The sequence below is a fragment of the Notechis scutatus genome, chromosome 4 (genome assembly GCF_049901735.1).
Source record: "Notechis scutatus isolate UNSWTSFEM ecotype Mainland chromosome 4, rNotScu1.2, whole genome shotgun sequence".
In the NCBI taxonomy this organism is placed as follows: Eukaryota; Metazoa; Chordata; class Lepidosauria; order Squamata; family Elapidae; genus Notechis; species Notechis scutatus.
In genome coordinates, this window is record NC_142012.1 from 145,857,104 (window position 1) to 145,877,091 (window position 19,988).

At 34.3% G+C, this 19,988-nt stretch overlaps 1 protein-coding gene across 4 annotated transcripts in view; it reads left to right on the plus strand.

The window, feature by feature from the left end:
• The window catches only part of RSRC1 (arginine and serine rich coiled-coil 1), a 150,274-nt gene that overhangs the window by 98,046 nt on the left and 32,240 nt on the right, over positions 1 to 19,988 (plus strand). For all 4 annotated transcript variants that reach the window (XM_026665625.2, XM_026665634.2, XM_087965234.1 and 1 more), the window contains exon 7: positions 17,949 to 18,014. In XM_026665625.2, coding sequence (XP_026521410.1) covers positions 17,949 to 18,014 — 66 coding nt within the window. The remainder of the gene's footprint in view (positions 1 to 17,948; positions 18,015 to 19,988) is intronic.

A 19,988-nucleotide genomic window follows, 5' to 3' on the forward strand; every position in this document is an offset into this window, starting at 1 on the left:
ACATTCTTTGTTGTGCTTTTTTGATGACGTTTTTGATGTTAGGTATCCATTTTAGGTCATGTGATATAGTAGAATCTAGAAATGTGAAGGTCTCTACTGTTGATACTGTGTTGTCTAGTATTGTAAGAGGGGGTAGTATGGGAGGGTTTCTTCTAAAGTCTACCATCGTTTCTACGGTTTTGAGTGTGTTCAGTTCCAGATTGTTCCGGTTACACCACAAGGCAAATTGTATAACCTCCTGTCTGTATGCAGATTCATCATTGTCTCGAATGAGACCAATCACTGTTGTGTCATCAGCAAACTTCAGTATTTTAACAGATGGATTGTTTGAGATGCAGTCATTGGTATATAGGGAGAAGAGAAATGGAGAAAGCACACAGCCTTGGGGTGGGGGCTGTGCTGATTGTACAGCTATCGGATGTGATTCTGCCTAGCTTCACCTGCTGCTTCCTGTCTGTTAGGAAGCTTACAAGTGTGTTCAGGTACCGCTAGTTGGTTTAATTTACTTAGAAGAGTGTCTGGAATGATGGTATTGAATGCTGAACTGAAGTCTACAAAGAGGACCCTCGGGTAGGTATTTGGAGATTCAAAGTGTTGTAGGATGTAATTCAGAGCCATGTTAACTGCATCATCTGTCGATCTATTTGCTCGGTATGCAAACTGCGTGGGATCTAACAGTGGATCCATGATGGTTTTCAGGTGGGATAGCACTAGCCTTTCAAAGGTTTTCATAACTACAGATGTTAGAGCAACTGGTCTGTAGTCATTCAGTTCTAAGTCTAAGGAATATACCATAATATCAAGATTCACCAGCCCCACTTCTCCCCTCTCCCAAATTAAACCAAGGCTTTAGTTGGAAAACTCATGTTTATAGATTTGGGGAATGCAGGTGATCTTATTCATATGGATTCCTTTGTACCTGAGCCACCACCAATTAAGATAACTACACTGCTCACAACACTCATAAATTTGAAACAATAATTAATCATTTGGAACAAAAGGGAACTTTGCCTCACATGGCACTCAAGAAGTTAGATCTCACTATGTTAGCAATCTGCCATGTGGTTCAGACTTAGTACCATGCAATTTCCACCCTTTCCTAAAATTAAGAGAATACATGTAGTCCTCAACTTAGTCCTGACCACAATTGAGCCCAAAATTTATGTTGCTAAGTGAAACATGTTAAGTGAGTTTTGCCCCATTTTATGACCTTTCTTGCCATGATTGTTAAGTGAATCATTGCAGTTAAGTGAGTAACACAATTGTCAAGTAAATATACCTTCCCCATTGACTTTGCTTATCAGAAGGTTGCAAAAGCTGTTCACATGATCCCAGAACACTGCAAATACCGTGTTTCTCACAAAATAAGGCCAGGCCTTATTTTTTTTGACCCCCCCTCCAAAAAAACGGCTAGGCTGTCTTTTTGGGGGTGACTTAATTCCCCCCCTTGCATCCTCAGGTGGGCGGGCAGCAATGGCTTGGATGTTGACCTCGGCGTTGGTGGGGCACTTTGTATCGGGAAACCTTCCGCCACCGTTGCTTTCCCTTCTCCCTGTGCTGCCGCGGCATTTAGACCAATGCCGTGGCGTTGCACGCAGCCATGCGTGGCCAGCCAGGTCTACTCCCTGCAACTGGAGCCCAGCGGAGACACTCGGCTTCAGGCGCTCCGGTTGCCGCCCTCCCTTCGCCTTTGAAGGCAAAGCCAATTCTTTTAAAAACAACGCCCTACTACCGGTATGGCAAAGCCTACCCTGCCCGAGAGGGCAGCCCAACCCCACATGGGGAGGCATCCTTTCCACCCCTCGCCCAGCCCGTCCCCACGCATCTCCAAACACGCCGGCAGCTCCAAACACTGCAGCGGCATGGGCACCAGGCAGAGGCGCTCACTTGGCGGGGCTCAGCTCGGAGGAGGACGTAGCGCAGGCCGTTGCCTTGCCTCCCTGTCCACGGATGGGTGTGTGCTATAACTGCCTCAGGCGGCCTCTGCTGGTGGCCCCTTTGGGTTTGGGCTGGAAGGACTTGGGATGGAAGCCGAGCTCAGGTCGGCCTGGCTCTTTTGCTTGGCAGGCAGGCGCACATCCGCGGCTCGCTTTCCCGGCTCTGTCCAGTCTGCATGGCTCTGGCGGGATGAGCGGAGGGTCCAGCGGGGAGGCACTTGCTGCCTTGGTGAGAGCTCCGCCACCGGGCAGGAGGGCCCACCTGTCATCTGCGCTGGGCGCCCCAGGTGAAGCTCTTCACACTCTGCCCGGCACCAGGCAGCAATGGCGGCTGGGCGCTTTTCCTGGAGTGGGCCAATCCTGTGCTGCGGCCCCGGGAGATTCGCCTCCCCACATGGGGTTGGGCTGTCCTCTCGGGCAGGGGAGTCTTTAGCGTCATTTTTAAAAGAATCGGCTTTGCCTTCAAAGGCAAAGGAAAGGCAGTGACAGGAGCGCCTGAAGCCAAGTGTCTCCATTGGGCTCTGGTTGCAGGGAGGACCCCTGGTTGGCCACGCATGGCTGCGCCAAATGCTGCGGTGTTGCTTTAAATGCCGCAGCAGCATGGGGAGAAGGGAAAGCAACGGCGGAAGGTCTCCCAAGATGAAGTGCCCCATCAACGCCGAGGTCAACACAGGCAGCACCATATCCGGGTATGCAACAAAAGTACTTCCTAATGGCCAGGCCCCCCCGCCATTCCCCCCATTTCACATGTTTAATATAAGCCTTAATTTGGGGGGAGGGGCTTAATTTGATTTTATGCCTATAAAGCATGCTGGGACTTCCTATTGGGGGAGGCCGTATTGTTGGAGAAACACAGTATCATAAATATGAACCAGTTGCTAAGCACCCGAGTTTTGATCATGTTACCATGGGGATGCTGCAACAGTTATATGGGTGAAAAGTGGTCATAAGTGCCATAGTAACTTTGAACAGTCATTAAACAAACTGTTGTATTTCAAGAGCTACCTATAGTTTTGTGGGCATCTGTTTGAAGCACAGGTATAGAGCTAGTTCACATATAAAAAGTTGGTTTTGTTTGTTGCTAACACACTTCTGGCTAACACACTTCTGGCCTTTAAGTAATATAGTGCTTTTGTTTAATTGAGAGCATTCACATATCTGTAGATTTCTGTTTGTCATAATGATCAGGGATGTAATTATAATTGCTATAGATCTATGCCTGCAGCTTGTGTGATAAGATCCCATTTTGCTCTGTATTTATATATTTTTTACAATATAATATGTCAATTATTAACTACACTGTCCCTAAAAACAATAAAGTGTATCCATAAGAAAAATATATTTGTTCTCCAACTCCTCATCCCGTGATAATTCCAGAGGAGATACTTGCTACTTAGACAAATTAGCTACATTATTTTAAACTTTTTCATTTTTTGCCTTGGTCAAATTTAAAACATGCCTTTAAGCCATATGCTATTGTTACTTTAAAGTCTTAGTTTTAAAAAAAAAAAACAGATAAAATTAGCTGTACTCTCCAGCAAATAAATTTGCTAAATTCGGTTGTTGTAGGTGATTATTGCCAGGTTGCAGCAGAATAAAGCCTAAAGCATCATATTAACTGTGCTATTTATATGGATCTTAATACACTATGAATAAAAGCCTCAATTACTAAGCACTTTTGAGTCCTGACGAGGCAGTCCCATGCTGTTAATGGTATCTTTATAATCTTTTTAACTTCTTGTTTTCTCTGACAGAGCTGAACAGTAACAGCAGTGGATTTGCCTTTGGCAAACGAAAACTCATTTTGAGACAATAATTATTTACTATTTAGATAGATGGCAGTAAAATTTCTCTGAATGAGATTTCCCTGAGAAAATACAAACTGATTAAATTATGTTCTTTAATGGAGTGGTGAAGCATGTAGTACTTGAAACAATGAGGTTGATGTTGCCCATCTTTTTTCATTGTAAAAATAAACCCTTTTAAGTTATCTAAATGATGTGTTTAATTTAAAATCTTATCCTTGATATTGTTTAATATTTCAGATTTCTATCAAAATACAGAAATTGTGAAAAGTTGCAAAAAGCAATTCTTCTCTGTAATAGTTTATTTAGTTATGGATTGGATTAGGTTGGATTTTACATAGCTAGTTCATCCTTATTGGAAGGAATATAGATAAGAACACTGCTTTGATTCATTAAATTAATATAAATATATGTGCTTTTGGGGGAAAAAAATTGGGAATGCAAAATGCACAGCTTCATTGTTGAATAGAATTTGCTGTACTAGTCTGTGATTTATAACTTGAAGTATAATTTAAAGAAAAACCTTTGTTTTAAGTATTTGCTTATAATACAAGAAGACAACATTGTTTTTTTGATACTAATGCTAAGAACTTCATAAAGGAGTGGGCAATATGTAATCCTCTGGCAAACCATAATTTTTACTATTTTCTGACACTGACTATGCTATGCTGCTGAAACACCTTGGAAATGAAGTTTAGTAATATATGGAGGACTGAAATGTAATCTTATAACCATTCTATTGTACTAAACTATTGTATATAGTTTAGAACAGTATTTGCATTAATGTAACTAGCAGCATTTATAACTGTAAATATAAAATAGGTAGCAAATCTGCTTATTTTACTTTGAATGATTCTTTCTTGAATATATCATGTTTAATATAAAGATATTTGACAGCTTTTTATATGGAAACAACAGATGAACATAAAATTAGCCAACAGGCTAGTCTTTATATGGATGAGCTAAACCATAAGTTGATGCCATTTGAAATTAAGTAATGAAAATTACTTAGGAAAAGTAAATAACAAATAATAACGGGTATTTCTGCTAGAAAAAAAGTCAGAATCTCAAAACAATTGTAGTGATAGTCAAAAGTAGTAGTAGTAGTTAAAAGGTGAGTTATGTGAATGTGACAGAAAGTATATATACTTATTCTTATGACTGCAAATGAATGTAAATCAGATAATCATTCTGTTGCACAAGTATTTGTGACTCCATTCTTGAGACATTTATTTAGTACAAATATACAATTTACAATATTAAATGTGTAATTGATGATGTGTATAGCAACAATTAACAGGTGTAGTAAAAGCTGGAAATTAAATGGAAATATGTTCAAAATTCATACTAGGATTTAAATGTTAAACAGTATTGTTTTTGAATGTTTTCTAGAACATTGACTTGAATTAATTGGTTTTAAACATTATTATAAATTGTCCAAAGTTGGGTAGTAGGTCATAAGGAAATCATGTATAGTAAAATGCAATAAAACTCTTCACTGTAACACTTAGTATTTATACACAAGCCTTAATTTTCTACTGTGTAACTATTTTTTACCTAGTGAAATAATACAGTAGTTATTGTGAAACATAGTAGCAATTATATTGGTAAAAATGATAGCTAATCAATGTTTTACCATTTCTAAAAATAATAATTCACCTGTGATATTAATATCCAACAGCAAGAAACATTGGAGAAAATTGTTATGATCAAATCATTAAAACTACCTGTTAACTTCTAGAGCCTTCACTCGTGGCTTTTAATTTACTATTTATAAAGAGATTTTAGGGATCAATAGGAAGATCTGTTGGCAATATTAAATTTAATTAGAGTAATCAAAAACTATGCTCAGAGCATAAAAACTTCCAGGGAGAGCTTCAGAAAGAAGGTGGTGTCAGTATAGCCTCTTTTACTTCTTCATAATCACTAACCTAAAAAAGTCCCAAATGGGGCACGTAGTTGGCTATTTCATCGACTTTTATCTGTTTTGGGGGGCAGTTTATTTTCCCATACTACCACTGATCAATGATTTCCTTTCAGCACAGATGTAATTAAGCAGTTCTGGCCAGTTTGTGTTTTGTTGTCTGGAAAATTATTATTCTGGGGGTATAAAGAAGATCGATATATTGCAGTAGCCTTGTTTTAAAATGGATCAGAAGGGATCCTACTGACAGGGTAAGGTGTAGGGCAAGACAAGCAGGAAACAAGAGCTTGAGGACACAAACAAGATGTTTACCTTGTACTTTAAACTTGTCTAGTCTCAGCACATCCTGCTTGGCTATTAGTATTTTGTAATCTATTTTTTCCTCAATGTTTTAAAACTAGTATAATCTGATTGTTTGCATTGTTATATTAATACATTAATGTTTGCCTTTACAAATATATATTTTATAAAAGTAAGCTACTATGAAATACAGGTAATCCTTGATTTACTACCACAATTAAGACTGCTAAGCTTCCATTGCTAAGCAATGTGATGTGAAAGCATGCTTTCAAGTGTCCGTGTCACTTAGCAATGGCAATCCCAGCACTCCTGGTTGCTGTTATAATTCCAGATGCATGGGAAGTAGAGGGAGTCCTATGTAACAAATGTGTGGGTGCTGCAGGGGGGGAAAGGTCTTTTATCTGGACAGAGCAGTAGAGTTACAAAGGATGGAAATAATGTTGATAGCCATTCCAGAGAAAAGCTAGATGATACAGTGTCGAGAATTATATTTCATTTATTACACATATTAATTTGCACGTTTGGGATAGACAGTTTTAAGAAGCTACCATCTGGAGGCTTGTAGCTCTCTCTGTTAAGGATATATCTTTTTCAGCAGACCAATGGTTATTAATTACTGAATTCATATTCTGCTTTTTTATGGTTTACTATGACTCCTATGAGTCAGCAATTGAACAGAGAGCCAATCACCAAAGCAGATCAGGGAGCAGGTGAGGACAGACTCAGATAATGAGGAGCCTGATCCTAGCAGGGCACCTAGCCCCAGGATATGCAGAAAGTTCAAAGCCCAGAGTCAAGGCTTTTCAGGAAGCAAAGATAATGCCCCTACTACAACCACAAATGCAGCTGGGGCTGCTGAGGAGCTGCCTCCAGGACCTTGCTTTCCATTGAAACAACTTTCCAAGAATTGACCAGCATTTCCATAGACTTGTTCCATTCTCAGACTTAGATTGGCTTGTAGAATTTTAGTGTTTGAATCCTCAATTAACACAGACCACATTCTCAACCATTGCCTCATTGGCTGTCCACCATCTAGCTCTGCCTCTTATTTCTAAGAGCTATGATTCTGGACAGGGTTCTTTGGTTTTCTGCCCTTGGATTCTTGAAGGAATGGCTTTCACCTGTACTTGCTCCCTAGCTAGGAGGCAAGATCTTACTTTCCCTGTGTTTTTTCTAGACCTGAGCATTCACTGAGTAGTGAAACAAAAATGCAACCTACCTTCTTAGCTGTTGCAATTCAAGTTCCATCATTAAACCAGTTGCAATTTGCTATTGTGAGATTGCCCAGTATAGAACAGATCATATTCCCCTCAGAAATGATGGTCAGGATTACTACTAATAAAATAAACAACAGTGAAAAAGATATCACTCATTCAAATTAATAGCTAGCAAATTTATACACAAACATCCTTAAATAAAAACATTTTTGCTAATTGGTAGAATGTGAACAGATACAGGATAAATATAGAGAAGACTTCCAATTTTGTAAGAAATGTGACTCAAATGTATCAGGACCAAAAGAAAAGTCTTTTAAAAAAAGCTTTTATAGCCAGCCTGGCAGGGTAATGATGATTTAATAGCTGACCAGATGCTGTAAGGTTGTAAGCTCCTAATACTGCAATGTTCTGATGATGATGCAATGGTAGCAATGAGTCAGCAGGGCTATTTGACTGCTACCGCTTTAAGAGGCTGTAATATAAGAGAGACCCTGTGAGGGCAAATCTCTTTCTCTGTGTGTGCTTCCGTGGTATAGCTGATTACTGATTGCTGTTTGTTCAAGGCCTGTATCAAAGTACTTGTATCAACATATGTTTTTGTAGGGATAAAATCACTATATGTAAATACAGACCTGTGTGCTTTATTTGCTCCTGGGTTGTCTCACCTAGTCAAACTGTGCGCACTCTGACACTGTTTCCAGCAGTTTTACCAATTTATCTTAATCCTATTTTCAGACCCATTTCAGATTTTATATATGTATATATTACATCCATATTCATATAACTTTCTTCTAATCTTTGTGTAGTATATTCAGCTATATTCTCCTGTATATTTTTCCTTACAATGACTCTTTAAGGTTCTGTGGTTTTGAGGTAAATAAGTGCTTCAAGACTACTTAAGGGTTTTCTTGGCTTAACGGAAATTTAAATCTAGATCATCCTAACCTCAGATTTTCAGTCTAAATATTTTAAAGTGGCAAATTATTTGTGTCTGTTATAACTTCAGTTTTCAATCAGATGTTACATTCTGCTCATTAGCAAGGGATTACAAACAATACAATCTATATAATAATATTTAAATCAGAATTACTGATCTTCTGTCACTGATTCTGAGTTTATGTTTTTCTTAACTAGTCAAGTAAAATAAAACATAATATTTTCAATTGTTCAAAAGTCTGAATTATAAAGATTTGCACAATGGCAAACTCAGATGTAGCACACAAAACCTTACATGTTTTAATCGGGTAAGTCAGAAAAGGTGCTACCAAACTTTCTGGGCTTTCGTTGTTATAAATCTTCTATCTTCTGTAAAAAATAAAACTTGTGCTATGTAAGGGGCCAACTTACTATGTAAGTTTCAAACCAGGACATTTCAGTTAAGTGTGGAGAGAACTAGAAACACAGTTTAGAATTTCACATTTGCTTTTCTTGTTTTTCTAAAAGAAAAATTGGCTACTTTACATATGTTAAGTTAATTAATATGTGTTATATTTTGCATATTTTCCTTTGATCTTAATTTTAGATCATCAGACCTTATATTCTGTTCCAGAATATAAACTATTCAAACTCAAGGCCCGCAGTTCTATTCAGACTCTTCCACATTTCCACACTTATTATAAGTAGTCCTCGACTTATGACCACAATTGAACACAAAATTTCTGTTGCTAAGCAAGACAGTTGTTAAGTGAGTTTTGCCCCATTTTAAGACCTTTCTTGTTAATTATTAAGTGAATCATTGCAATTGTAAGTAAGTAATATGATGTTAAGTGAATCTGCTTCCCTACTGACTTTGCTTCTCAGAAGGTTGCAAAAGCGATTACATGACCCTGGGACGCTGCAACTGTCTTAAATATGAGTCAGCTGCCAAGTGTCTACATTTTGATCACATCACCATGGGGATGCTGGAATGGTCATAAGTCACTTTTTTCAGTGCCATTGTAACTTTGAATGGTCTCTAAATGAACTGTTGTAAATCAAGGACTGCCTCTATTTCTTTTTATTCTCTCCATTTTCTTCTGATTTATACTTCTCTGTTTAACCGTCCCCAATTTTGACTGTTGTATCTGATTTTCTTTCTAATCCTCTACAATAATGTATTTAATTGGAACTTGCTTGCAGATGTGTTTAAATATATCATTTTCTGCTTAAATCTTATGTTATGATCCTTCAATTTATTCTTGACTGAATTCACTGATTCTCTTAATTTAAAGGCTTGTTACCCTTGCTTTGACAGTAATCTCTTTAAGTCTTTTTTTTCTAGAGGATGTCATGGATATTCAGTTCTTCAAACTCTTTTATTTTCTAAAATGTCTGAATCTAATAGTATCTTACCTATCAGTTGCATTGATTCTACTAAGATTCTTGGCAGTATGGGTATATCTGTATGTGTTTCTGGTTATGTGTGATTGTTAGGATAATGTACAGTAACTTTCTTTGAAAGGGATTTGTGTCCAATCTTTTGAATGCCGAAGACCTTCTTAATTAATAATACTATATTTATCCAAATGGTGTATTTTTAAAAAGAAAGAGCCATCTTAGCTGTAGTTAATGTAAAAGAAGCAAACACATTTTTTGCTCTCTTGCCTTTTGAATGTGGAAGACAGATCTTTACTTCAGGGTTATCTTCCTATAGGTAAATAGGAGACACACACACACACACTACAGCTGTGCAGTGCTTCAAATTTGATTTCTGAATATTGCTTTGGAGTGAACAGGAATATGAAAAGTGCTTGTATGCAATACTGCAGTAATGTGATTCTGGAGAAAGACATAACTGCTTCATGGTGATGCAGAGAGATGCTAGATCTACATACCTGTGTACTTTGAGATATTATTTGGAAATCAAATCTGACGATCTATGCATCTTTAGTATTTTTATTACAAAATGAGCTATCTGAAGGGAGATTTATTTTTATTTATTAACAGTACTTCTAGACCACTCCAATGTGTATAATTCTTTTTCCATATAGATGGGCAACTATCTGTAACAGGTAAAAAAAATATTTTCAATATCAGACATATTGTATTTATGCTTGATAATTAGAAATAATGTTTTCATCTGCTACATACGGTTGCCCATTATGAGAAGAAACTGCACTCTAACATAACATGGTATTGCATTGAAATTAAATGTATAAATTCATTTCACTCCTCTTCATAAACACATCAAAGAGTTTTTATAGTGTGGTTAACTAACCACTTAATATATTAAATAGCACAAAGAAAACTAGTTAACCTCCTACATAAAGAAAACATTGTATTACTTTTTATTGCAAGACTTAGTACACTGAAATGTTTTTCATCATAAGACATATAGTGTGAGGGTTTTTTTTAACTTTCTTTTTCCTGATGACTAAAAATAACCTCACAAGCATGTGGGTTATATTGTTAATTGTTTTGACCATAGAATTAATTTTAAAGTCAAAGGGTGCCTTGCTTTTTCATCATTTGTAGCCCAGAATATTCAGCATGTCACAGATGTTCATGAATAATGTCCATTTAAAACTGTTGGCAAGAGTGCTGGTGAGTTGGCTAGATGAATTAAATGTTGGGGGGATCTGACAGGCAGCACGCTGCTTTGTGATCATTCCAAAGTTCTAATAATTTCCCTCACCTACTCTGCCTGCCACTAATGAAAGAGAATAGGTGATTGCACCTCGGGCTATGTTCTGCGCCTAATGACTCTTCGAAAGGCAGATTTATGAAGAAAAAATTAACTTCGAATGAGGAATGAATTGGTCCTGACAGTCTGATAGACTGTGACACAGATTCGGTGGCAAAACAGACGTAGCTCTAATTGATTATCAATATTTTAAGCAAAGTGATGAAAATAAGCATTAAGTGATGAGAAACATGGTCTTAATACAGTAGGTAGTAATCAGGATTTGCAAAGTCTTTGGGGAGGTTTATCTGATTGTATCGCATCCCACTGCTAAAAGTTGTATGCCTGCATTCTGTTGTTTCTTCCTTCCACTGTACAGATCTAAGATTAGAACGTTAACATTCCTGGTAAATTTAGTTTTTCTAGATTTAAATAATTTAATTATTGGACTTAAATGATGTTTGCTGGCTCCAACAGATAGATAGATAGATAGATAGATAGATAGATAGATAGATAGATAGATAGATAGATAGATAATCAGGTGAATTATATTTAGAAATTTGTACGTTAAAAATCCAAGGTACCAAAACTTGGCACAATTTAAATTCATTTATAATGTTTCTCAATAAAATTATTTGTTGCCCAAAGACAATATAAGGCACTATTTAAAAAACTGTATATTTATTAGATCTTCCAGTGATGATGTTGCATTATTTAATATGATTCCAAATATTGTTTGATGATATATGTATGTATTTTGTTTATAGCTAATGAACAAAATAATGATATAACTAGTATATGACATTATCTGTTGAACAAATGTACAAGAATCATATAGAGTTTTCAGCAAGTATTTGCTGTACGTATAACTAACTATAAGTAAATGTTAATTCTATCTGAGAAAAAAATATGAAAACAAATATTTAGAAGCACTATTTTCATCTAAATTTTTCAAAATATAATTGTATCTATAGAAATACAGTCAAAATGAGTATCATCTGCTTGCTTTGAAGCAATACTTTTTTCTAATTGTTTTCATTTTTATTAAAAATGTTGTTTGCTTTTATTCCAGCATAAATTTTTCTAGCAGCATTCATGGGGAAACAGATGAAAAGATTTTAGTTTAATTTAATACTTCAGGATTAGGCCAACAACCAAAAATGAGTGATTTATCTGTCATTGCATTTGTTTCATTCCAACAGACAGACTGCATGGTTAAATAAAGATATAAATTACTCTTGTTGCGCCATCTAGTGAATATCTGGTTCCTTATGAGTAGGTGTTACCTTCATGATTCATTAATAGTATCTAAATGGAAATCTTTAAAATAGAATCAGAAGTGTAATACTCTTATATTCTAGTTCTTTTTTATTTGCAATTTCTACTCTAACCTATTATTTACTTTTATGAAAATCAAAGCTTATTTTATATTTTATTACATTACTTGCCATGCTGCTAATTCTCATTTTTATTTAAAAAAAGCAAAAAAAATATTCCTAAATATAAATAATATGTAGTTATATAAGAAAGGTCATGGGAATCTATGTAGAAATGTTCACAGCATGACTATTTTCTATTTATCTTAAATTACAGCAATTGAAAGCTTTTCCAGAGGATTTATCTAAAAACATAGTTTTGTCCTTAACTTGAAGCTCTGCTGTTGTCCTTTAAGGCTTGCAGTTGGAACAAAGACCTGGATTACACATTATAGTCTAATTATGGTTGTACTATACATTTATACTATGATGGAGTAAAATATCACTTATATATAATATGGTTAGCATTCTGTATTTCCAGGGTTTTTTTTGGGGGGGGGAGAGCAGGAGATACCCCCCCCCCACACATAACTAATTGACAATGAACTCACTGAGGTTGGCATGATAAACATGCATAGGATGGTGTTTTAAATCAGGGAAAATGTAAATATTTGTACTCCTAAAATACACTGAAGAAAAATATACCTTTCAAATTAGATCCCTCAAAAAAGAATCAGATTTAGATAATAGTGAACCTAGATGTTAACAACAAGAAGAATTGAAGGGATCTTGTTAAAATCTAGGTTCGTTATTATCTAAATCTGATTCTTTTATGAGGGATCTAATCTGGATTTTTGTTCACAGATTTTACATGTAGTGATGCTAATGAATTTTGTACAGGAAGAAAAAAATAAATAAATGTGCAAATGCACATATTTTCAATAGATTTGTTTCATTTTCTATAATTTTGTAGTTTGGTTTGATTTTTAATATTGCTCAGATTTTGTTTATACTTTACTATTACATTTCCTAAAATCAAAACAGTATAGGATTAAATCCTATTGTTAAAAATTATGTATTTCTGTTCTGTTGAATTTTTTCCCAAAATAAAGACAGTTATCTGTGCTATTTGTAGGTTTGACATAGTTTCTTAATAGGTAGTTGGTGCCATATAAACAAAGCTTATCGGTCTATGGACTATATTCTTGAGGTTATATTTTATTGAACATTTCATTAATTGATTGGTTAATGTGTGACATTGCATGTTATATTATATAATATCTCATTTATTTTAAAAAAAGACCTTGCAATTCACTGCTATTAAAGACCAATGTGCACATTTGTGTTTATGACCTTGTAGTAGTAAGCATTCCTTTTTTAAAACTAATGAATCAGAATACTATGGCATCTTAAAAACTAGTAAATGGAATGTATAATTTATTAATTTTTCAGATGCCACTGTGCTCTGATTTTCTACATAGATAAACAAAAAAAGAATATAGATTGTATAAAAGAGGGCTTTCTTTTCAAAATTAATGACTTTAAGCTTTGATATGCATAGCCTCCACTTGACTCCACTCTATTATTTCCTATAGTCCCTATCCTTAAATACCAAGTTTTGGTGACAGTTCTGTAGCCCATATGACAGGTTACACTGGCAGCTACATTGTAGCTGGAAAAGAAGCTGGAAATACACAGTGTGGGGAATATAATTTATTTCAAGGAACTGCCATTTCATTTTTTTCTTCTTGATTAATAATTTCTACATAAATGATGAAAAAAGGGCAAGAAAATGAACTTTTCTACCTTGGTGAAATGTTTACTAAAGATTGGGAAACTGTTGGGAAAATGCTAAGATGTGTTTTTACTGATAGAAAGATAGTAAGTAATATATGGTCTGTTCCAAGGAATGAATGTTTGCTAAAAGAAGAAAAATGGCTCTGCTTCTGTCCAGTTTGTGGTATGGAAGAGACAGATATGGCAGAAGAAACATGAATATTAGCTAAATGTGACTTGGTCACAGAGAATGAATAAATGAGGACTGAATTACAAAATAAATATATAATAGAGGAGTGAAAGCTTAAGAGAAAGGCGAAGACTGAGAAAGTCATGACTGGGTGAGATCTTCGGGAAGAAAGGAAAGAAATTTTAAAAATAAAAGAATGTGATAGAAATGAAAAAAAATTTGCACAGAAATGTACATTATGCTTCTTTTTCTTACGCTTTTAATTCCTCTGTCTATATCTTACTCCTTTTCAGCAGTTTGCATAATGTTGCTTATCATTAAAGGCATGAAGGCCCAGCACTCATTCAGCAAATCTCATGTCTAAATGAAGCTTAACAATCCAAATTAATATCAAACTATATGTTTCAATAGTTCTCATGGGGATAATCCAACTCTTTTTGGACCAAAGTTGCCAGTTGCTTTTGAATAAAAGTTGCTAAGAGGTGGTTATTCACAGGATTGTTGTGTGGAACATAGCCAATTAGAGGACTTTTTAAAATGAAAATAGTATGCACCATCCATATACTCTTGGAATATAAGAGACTGGCTGGCTTTGTGCCTATAATGGAACTTAGTCTCAGTTTGTAGCCTGGTGCCTTTCCCCAACTGGCTTCTATTTTTTAAAGTTACTTATAAAGAATTCTGAATGATTTTAGAATGTAACTTTCCAAATGGGTTAAGTAAAACATTTCAGTTTTGGGATCATATTAATGTGATGTAATAGTTTAGATGTTGGATTGAAAGAAAGACCAGTTTCTCATCTACCTTCATCCATGGAAGTGTCATGGATGAAGTGGATTACTTTGGACCAGTTCCTTCCTCTTAGCCCAGTTTACCTCATACATAATGCCATGTTCTATGGTAAATTAACAACCACAAGGATTTCAGAAAGACATCTGTAATGCTAATCATGGTAAAAACATAATCCTGAAAGGTATAGAAATAAGTTATCAGACAGATTTATAGACAGAGTCTCTGAAATGGTTCTTTCCAGTGGCCATTGCCTATGGATTTGCTCTCTTCTCACTTTCATTGAACAATCCTCCTCCTCCTCCTCTTCCCGTCGTCTGGTTCCAATAGTCTCCCACAGCCGTTATGGGAAAAATTAGAGCATTCTGCTTTGAGTATCTGAATGATATGTAGACAGACAGACAGATTTTTAGGATGCTGCCGTATTCAAAGTAATCAACAGGAATGGAAAATAAAATAATTAAAAATAATACCGTACTGAGAAAAGATTGGCAGTATAAGTTCTGCAATGCATAAAAATGCATTTCTAACTATGAGATGGCATTTTTACTCATGAGCTTGCTTTTTTTTAATCCAATAAACTCTTCCTATGCAGAAAACATCAGTTATGAAGAACGCACTGGCATGGTGGAATAAATAAATCAAATTTAAGCCTGCTAGTTTATTTAATCTAAATTTTGCCTGGTTGGCCCAAGAGCTATATATAAGCAATCCATCTTGTGTTGATAATGGAGGATCTTGAAACCCTCCTAATGTTTGCATTATTAAATTTCATTCTAATGAGCTTTACTAATACATATTGAAGATAGTTATAAAGAGTGGAATGTGAATCTGAGAAGGTAATTTGAAAGTAACATGAGCTGAGCATTTCCATGACTCAAGGGATATAGCTACAATTACACATATAACCAAAATTAAATTTAAATGTAATTTCTATTATCCTTACCTTGGTACTAGTGTGAATGAAGTAAAAATCTTTATAGTTACCAGTGGTTTGTTTTATTATCTAATTTAGTACATTCTTGTAAAGAGATCGCAGGCAGAAAAGTTTTAATATTTCATGATTTAAAATGTATTCTAAGTGTATCTAAAAGCTTGTAAATGGAAACAGATGTCTCTGTAATTGGTGCTGTCATTTCAGAACATCAGTATTTAAGCTGTGTATTTTAAGGAGGCATAGATACCAACTGAAAAGAGATATTAGATTTTAAATTTGTGGGTCATGTGGCATTTGTGCCTTTCATGCTTACTAAATCAATTGAATATTCATATAACAAATATGTTGGTATAGAAGACTAGTATTTGAAACTGTTACTCTTTAATGGATTTATTACATAGTAAGTGCTGCTCTAGAATATAACTACCTACATTATGCTTCTCTATCTTTTGACAAAGCAATATTTTAAAAAACTTAATATTTCATCAACTATAATGCTATTAGAGATTATTCTCTAAGTTCACTCATCATGCAGTGAGATAGCAATAAAAGAGAATGGCCCCTTTGAGACATTAATGCTTCAGAATAAATGATGTGCTAGAACAGAAATTTAATTAATTTACAGAGTATATTGATAGTCCCTTGTTACTGTGCTGTGTATTTTTAATCTTCTTTAACATCTGTAGTAAAGTGTTTAAAATCCTTGCAGTTGAGCAACTTGTACTTAATTAAGTAATAAGAGGAGATATTTCTAAAAGAAGATGCTGCTTTAAAAAGTGCTGTCATAACATGAATTAAATACAACTTTATAGTTTGCACTGAAAAAGAAAAAGAGGGTCTTTTCCATGAAATGATATTCTGCCTCTGTATAGAGAATTTATTTCATCCTATAGTCCAATTACACGCTGACCATACCATTCTTCATACAGTACCTTCTATGCAACACTGTGTTTTGGGAGATTCTAGACAGCCCTTTATATTCCTTTCTGTTGTCTAGCAAGGCAATGGGGTAGAATAATGTATCCACATACAAATTGATCTAGCATTATTTCAAGTATTACTTTAACCATTTAAATGAATTTAAAAAATACCCACTCAACTCAATAAAAAAATTACTTTTAAACTAACTTCTTTCTCACTAAATGTCTTTTTTACTACCGTATTTAGAAAAAAAGTAATGGAAAGATGACTAAATTTACCTCTCTTCATTGGGAGTTTCCAGCATTTAAAGGAATTAAAGAGAAGGCTTCCTCTGCAAGGAGCTTCTGATTTGCAAAAGGCATAAATTTTGTATGGCCTTGAATAAGTCTCCTGTACATATTAGGGAGGGAAGGAAGAAAGATATTGAATTCAGTGATCGATAGATCCGGACTTAAGTCAGAGTTATCTTGTGATCAGTCTTGAAAACATCTGCAATGCATTCTAGGAAATTTGGTGTGTTCCATCCATTCACTCTCATTTTCAGATTATATCCCATTTGGATAATACTGTATATCAAACATATATAGCTTTTAGAGTTTCTTTGTGTTAGACAACCATGCTCTGGTAATGGAAACTTAGTCTGGAATACTCTCAAGTAGTATGTGCTGAAGTCTGCATATGGCTTGAAAAATGGTTTGGGTGCTATATTTTTTCTGAAGCTGTTCGTTTTTCATAAAAAAATATTATTACACAGATGCATGAATAGCTAAGATATTTTGTTTAGACAAAATAACAAAGATTGGGAGATTTGTTGTCCCATTAATCTAGAAACATCAATTACTTCAACTTCTTCAGGGACTTACAAGCTATGAAAGTGAGGGATTCACTGAGTTTTCTTGGTATCCAGCACTTTTCTTTTTTCCTTTCCTTATAATTACATTTTAGAAGGCTCAGGCCTATTTGGAAGGATTAAGTTTTGCCCTGTCTTTGAAGAATCATTCTGGAATTACATTTACTTTTAGTTCCAAAGGCAGATGCTTTTTGGATGGATGTCCTTGGGAAAAACATTGGGAATATGAATTCACATTTAAAAAGAGTCATTTATATAAAAAAATACAATAAAAATTTCATTCTGTATCTGAGATTCAGTTATAACAATGTTATGCTAAATTTATAAAAGTTTAAAAAGGCAGGTCTTTCCATCAAAGATTCAAATGACTATGTTTCTGAGTATATTACATTTTCCAGATCTGTTTATTATAGAACTAATCATCATGTCAATACATTATTTTTAGCTAAAGCTGATGAAGCATTAAAAGCAAAAGAGAGAAGCGAAGAAGAAGCAAAGAAGAAAAAAGAAGGTAATTTATCTGTGTTTCCTCTGGTTTCCTCAGTTTCTATTTGTGATTTTTAGAGAGGTGTTACATTGGATGTTGGAATTAACATATAGCAATTTCATATTAAATACTATTTTAAACCTCCTACCACTCAATCAATTTGTATGATCCCACATTCTATATAATAAGATGGGGGAAATATATCTTGTAGAAAGAAATTATGTCTTTCATCATATGATGTAAAGGCTTAATTTGACTTGTCAAAGATCTACAAAATCCTTTGTTGACCAGATCTGTAGGGCTGTATTTTAAGTATGGTTATTGTAAAGATTTATGTTAAATATATTGCTATAATGACAATACTTTCTGTTTCTTTTCTAATAATTCTAATATGGGAATCATGCTCATTTTTCAGCATTCATTCACCGAGTTAATGTTTTCATTGAACACAGATCCATGAACAGATTGATTCCCATTAGTCTATATGTGAAACTATCTGTGTTGGTTCAAAGCTCATTACTGTACATTTCCTGAGTTTGAATAGCAATTGCCATTTTAATGACTGTTTTCCTGGTTTAGTTACTTTTGAACAACCATATAAAACACATGCTTTGAAATGTCATAGATTTATTTCTAAGATCAAGTAATTTATGAACAAATTAAAACCCGTTTTTCAATGGCTTCTTTGTGAACCAATAATTTTCTAAGTATGGATCAGTAAAAATATGTTGCACTTTGTATTTCTTTTTATCCATAAAATATTTATGACTATTTATGTCTGCAAATACTCTCTGCATGCATAAAGCTTCTATATGTATGTATCTGTCTGTAATTTTTGTGGTGGTTAACATAAATTGGCTGAGGACCTTTTCTATGCAAATCATCTTGCTTTTATTATTTGATATGTAAATTTTCCCAGTGAAGACATCTTCAATGTTAGGTCTTTTTAATGTATTAACTGCTGTTGATTTCAATTTTCAGTAGCATACCTTCTTTTCAAGGACAATTTAGAACAGGTTTACAATTAGGAAGGGACTAACCAATGCCATTCACATGCTCAAATCAGTTTCTAATGAAATTTCACTAAGTCTTTTATATCGCTTCTATTTTATATTCATTCTGTTTTCTAATGATTTTTATTAAATGTTAAATGCACACACACACACACACACACACATATATAAAATCTATTTTTATATATTAAATTTCTTAATAATAATTGTAGCAAATATATGTTAACATAATAAAATTATAAAATGATATGAATTAAAATAAAAATCTGTACTGCACAAATTAAAGTAAAAAATTAAGATAAACAAAAGAAAAAGAAAAAAACAAAATGAAAAGAAAAGAAAAGAAAAAACAATAAACAATAAAAAACAATGAAGATATTAAACTACTCATTTTAATAGTCCATTAATTTTGAGAATTCATTTCTAATACTTTCTGTTTCCTATTTTTCATTGTTTGTTTATTTTACTTTTACCATTTCTTGTCCTTTATTACAACACTGTATGTGCACATGATTTCTAAGATGGATGGCCAATAAATGTAATAAATAAATAAACTGTTAAAATCCAGATTAAAAACGTATGCATAAAAAATTGAATCAATCATTTCAAAGATTCTTTCTGAACTTGACGTCTCCTTGAAGATGAGATGAAGCAAGTCAATTCTGAAGAGAGAACATTCTGTACGTTGGGAAGTGATACAGAATACCTTCTTCCATTTGTTCGGCATGAATCAGGACTTTTTGAAGAAAGATTCATCTATTGACTGTTGTGTGGAGATAATTATATGCCAGGACAACTTAGACCAAGGTCATTTAGAGCTTTAAAGAATCAATATCTTAAAATTTCATCTAATGAACTATCAGTTTAATAATAAAAACCAATTATTTCAAGAGGTCCATAGTATTATGCACCAGTTATTAGCTTGACTTCTGATTGCATCAGAATATATTTCAACTGTTTAAAAATGCTATAACCAACAAACAAA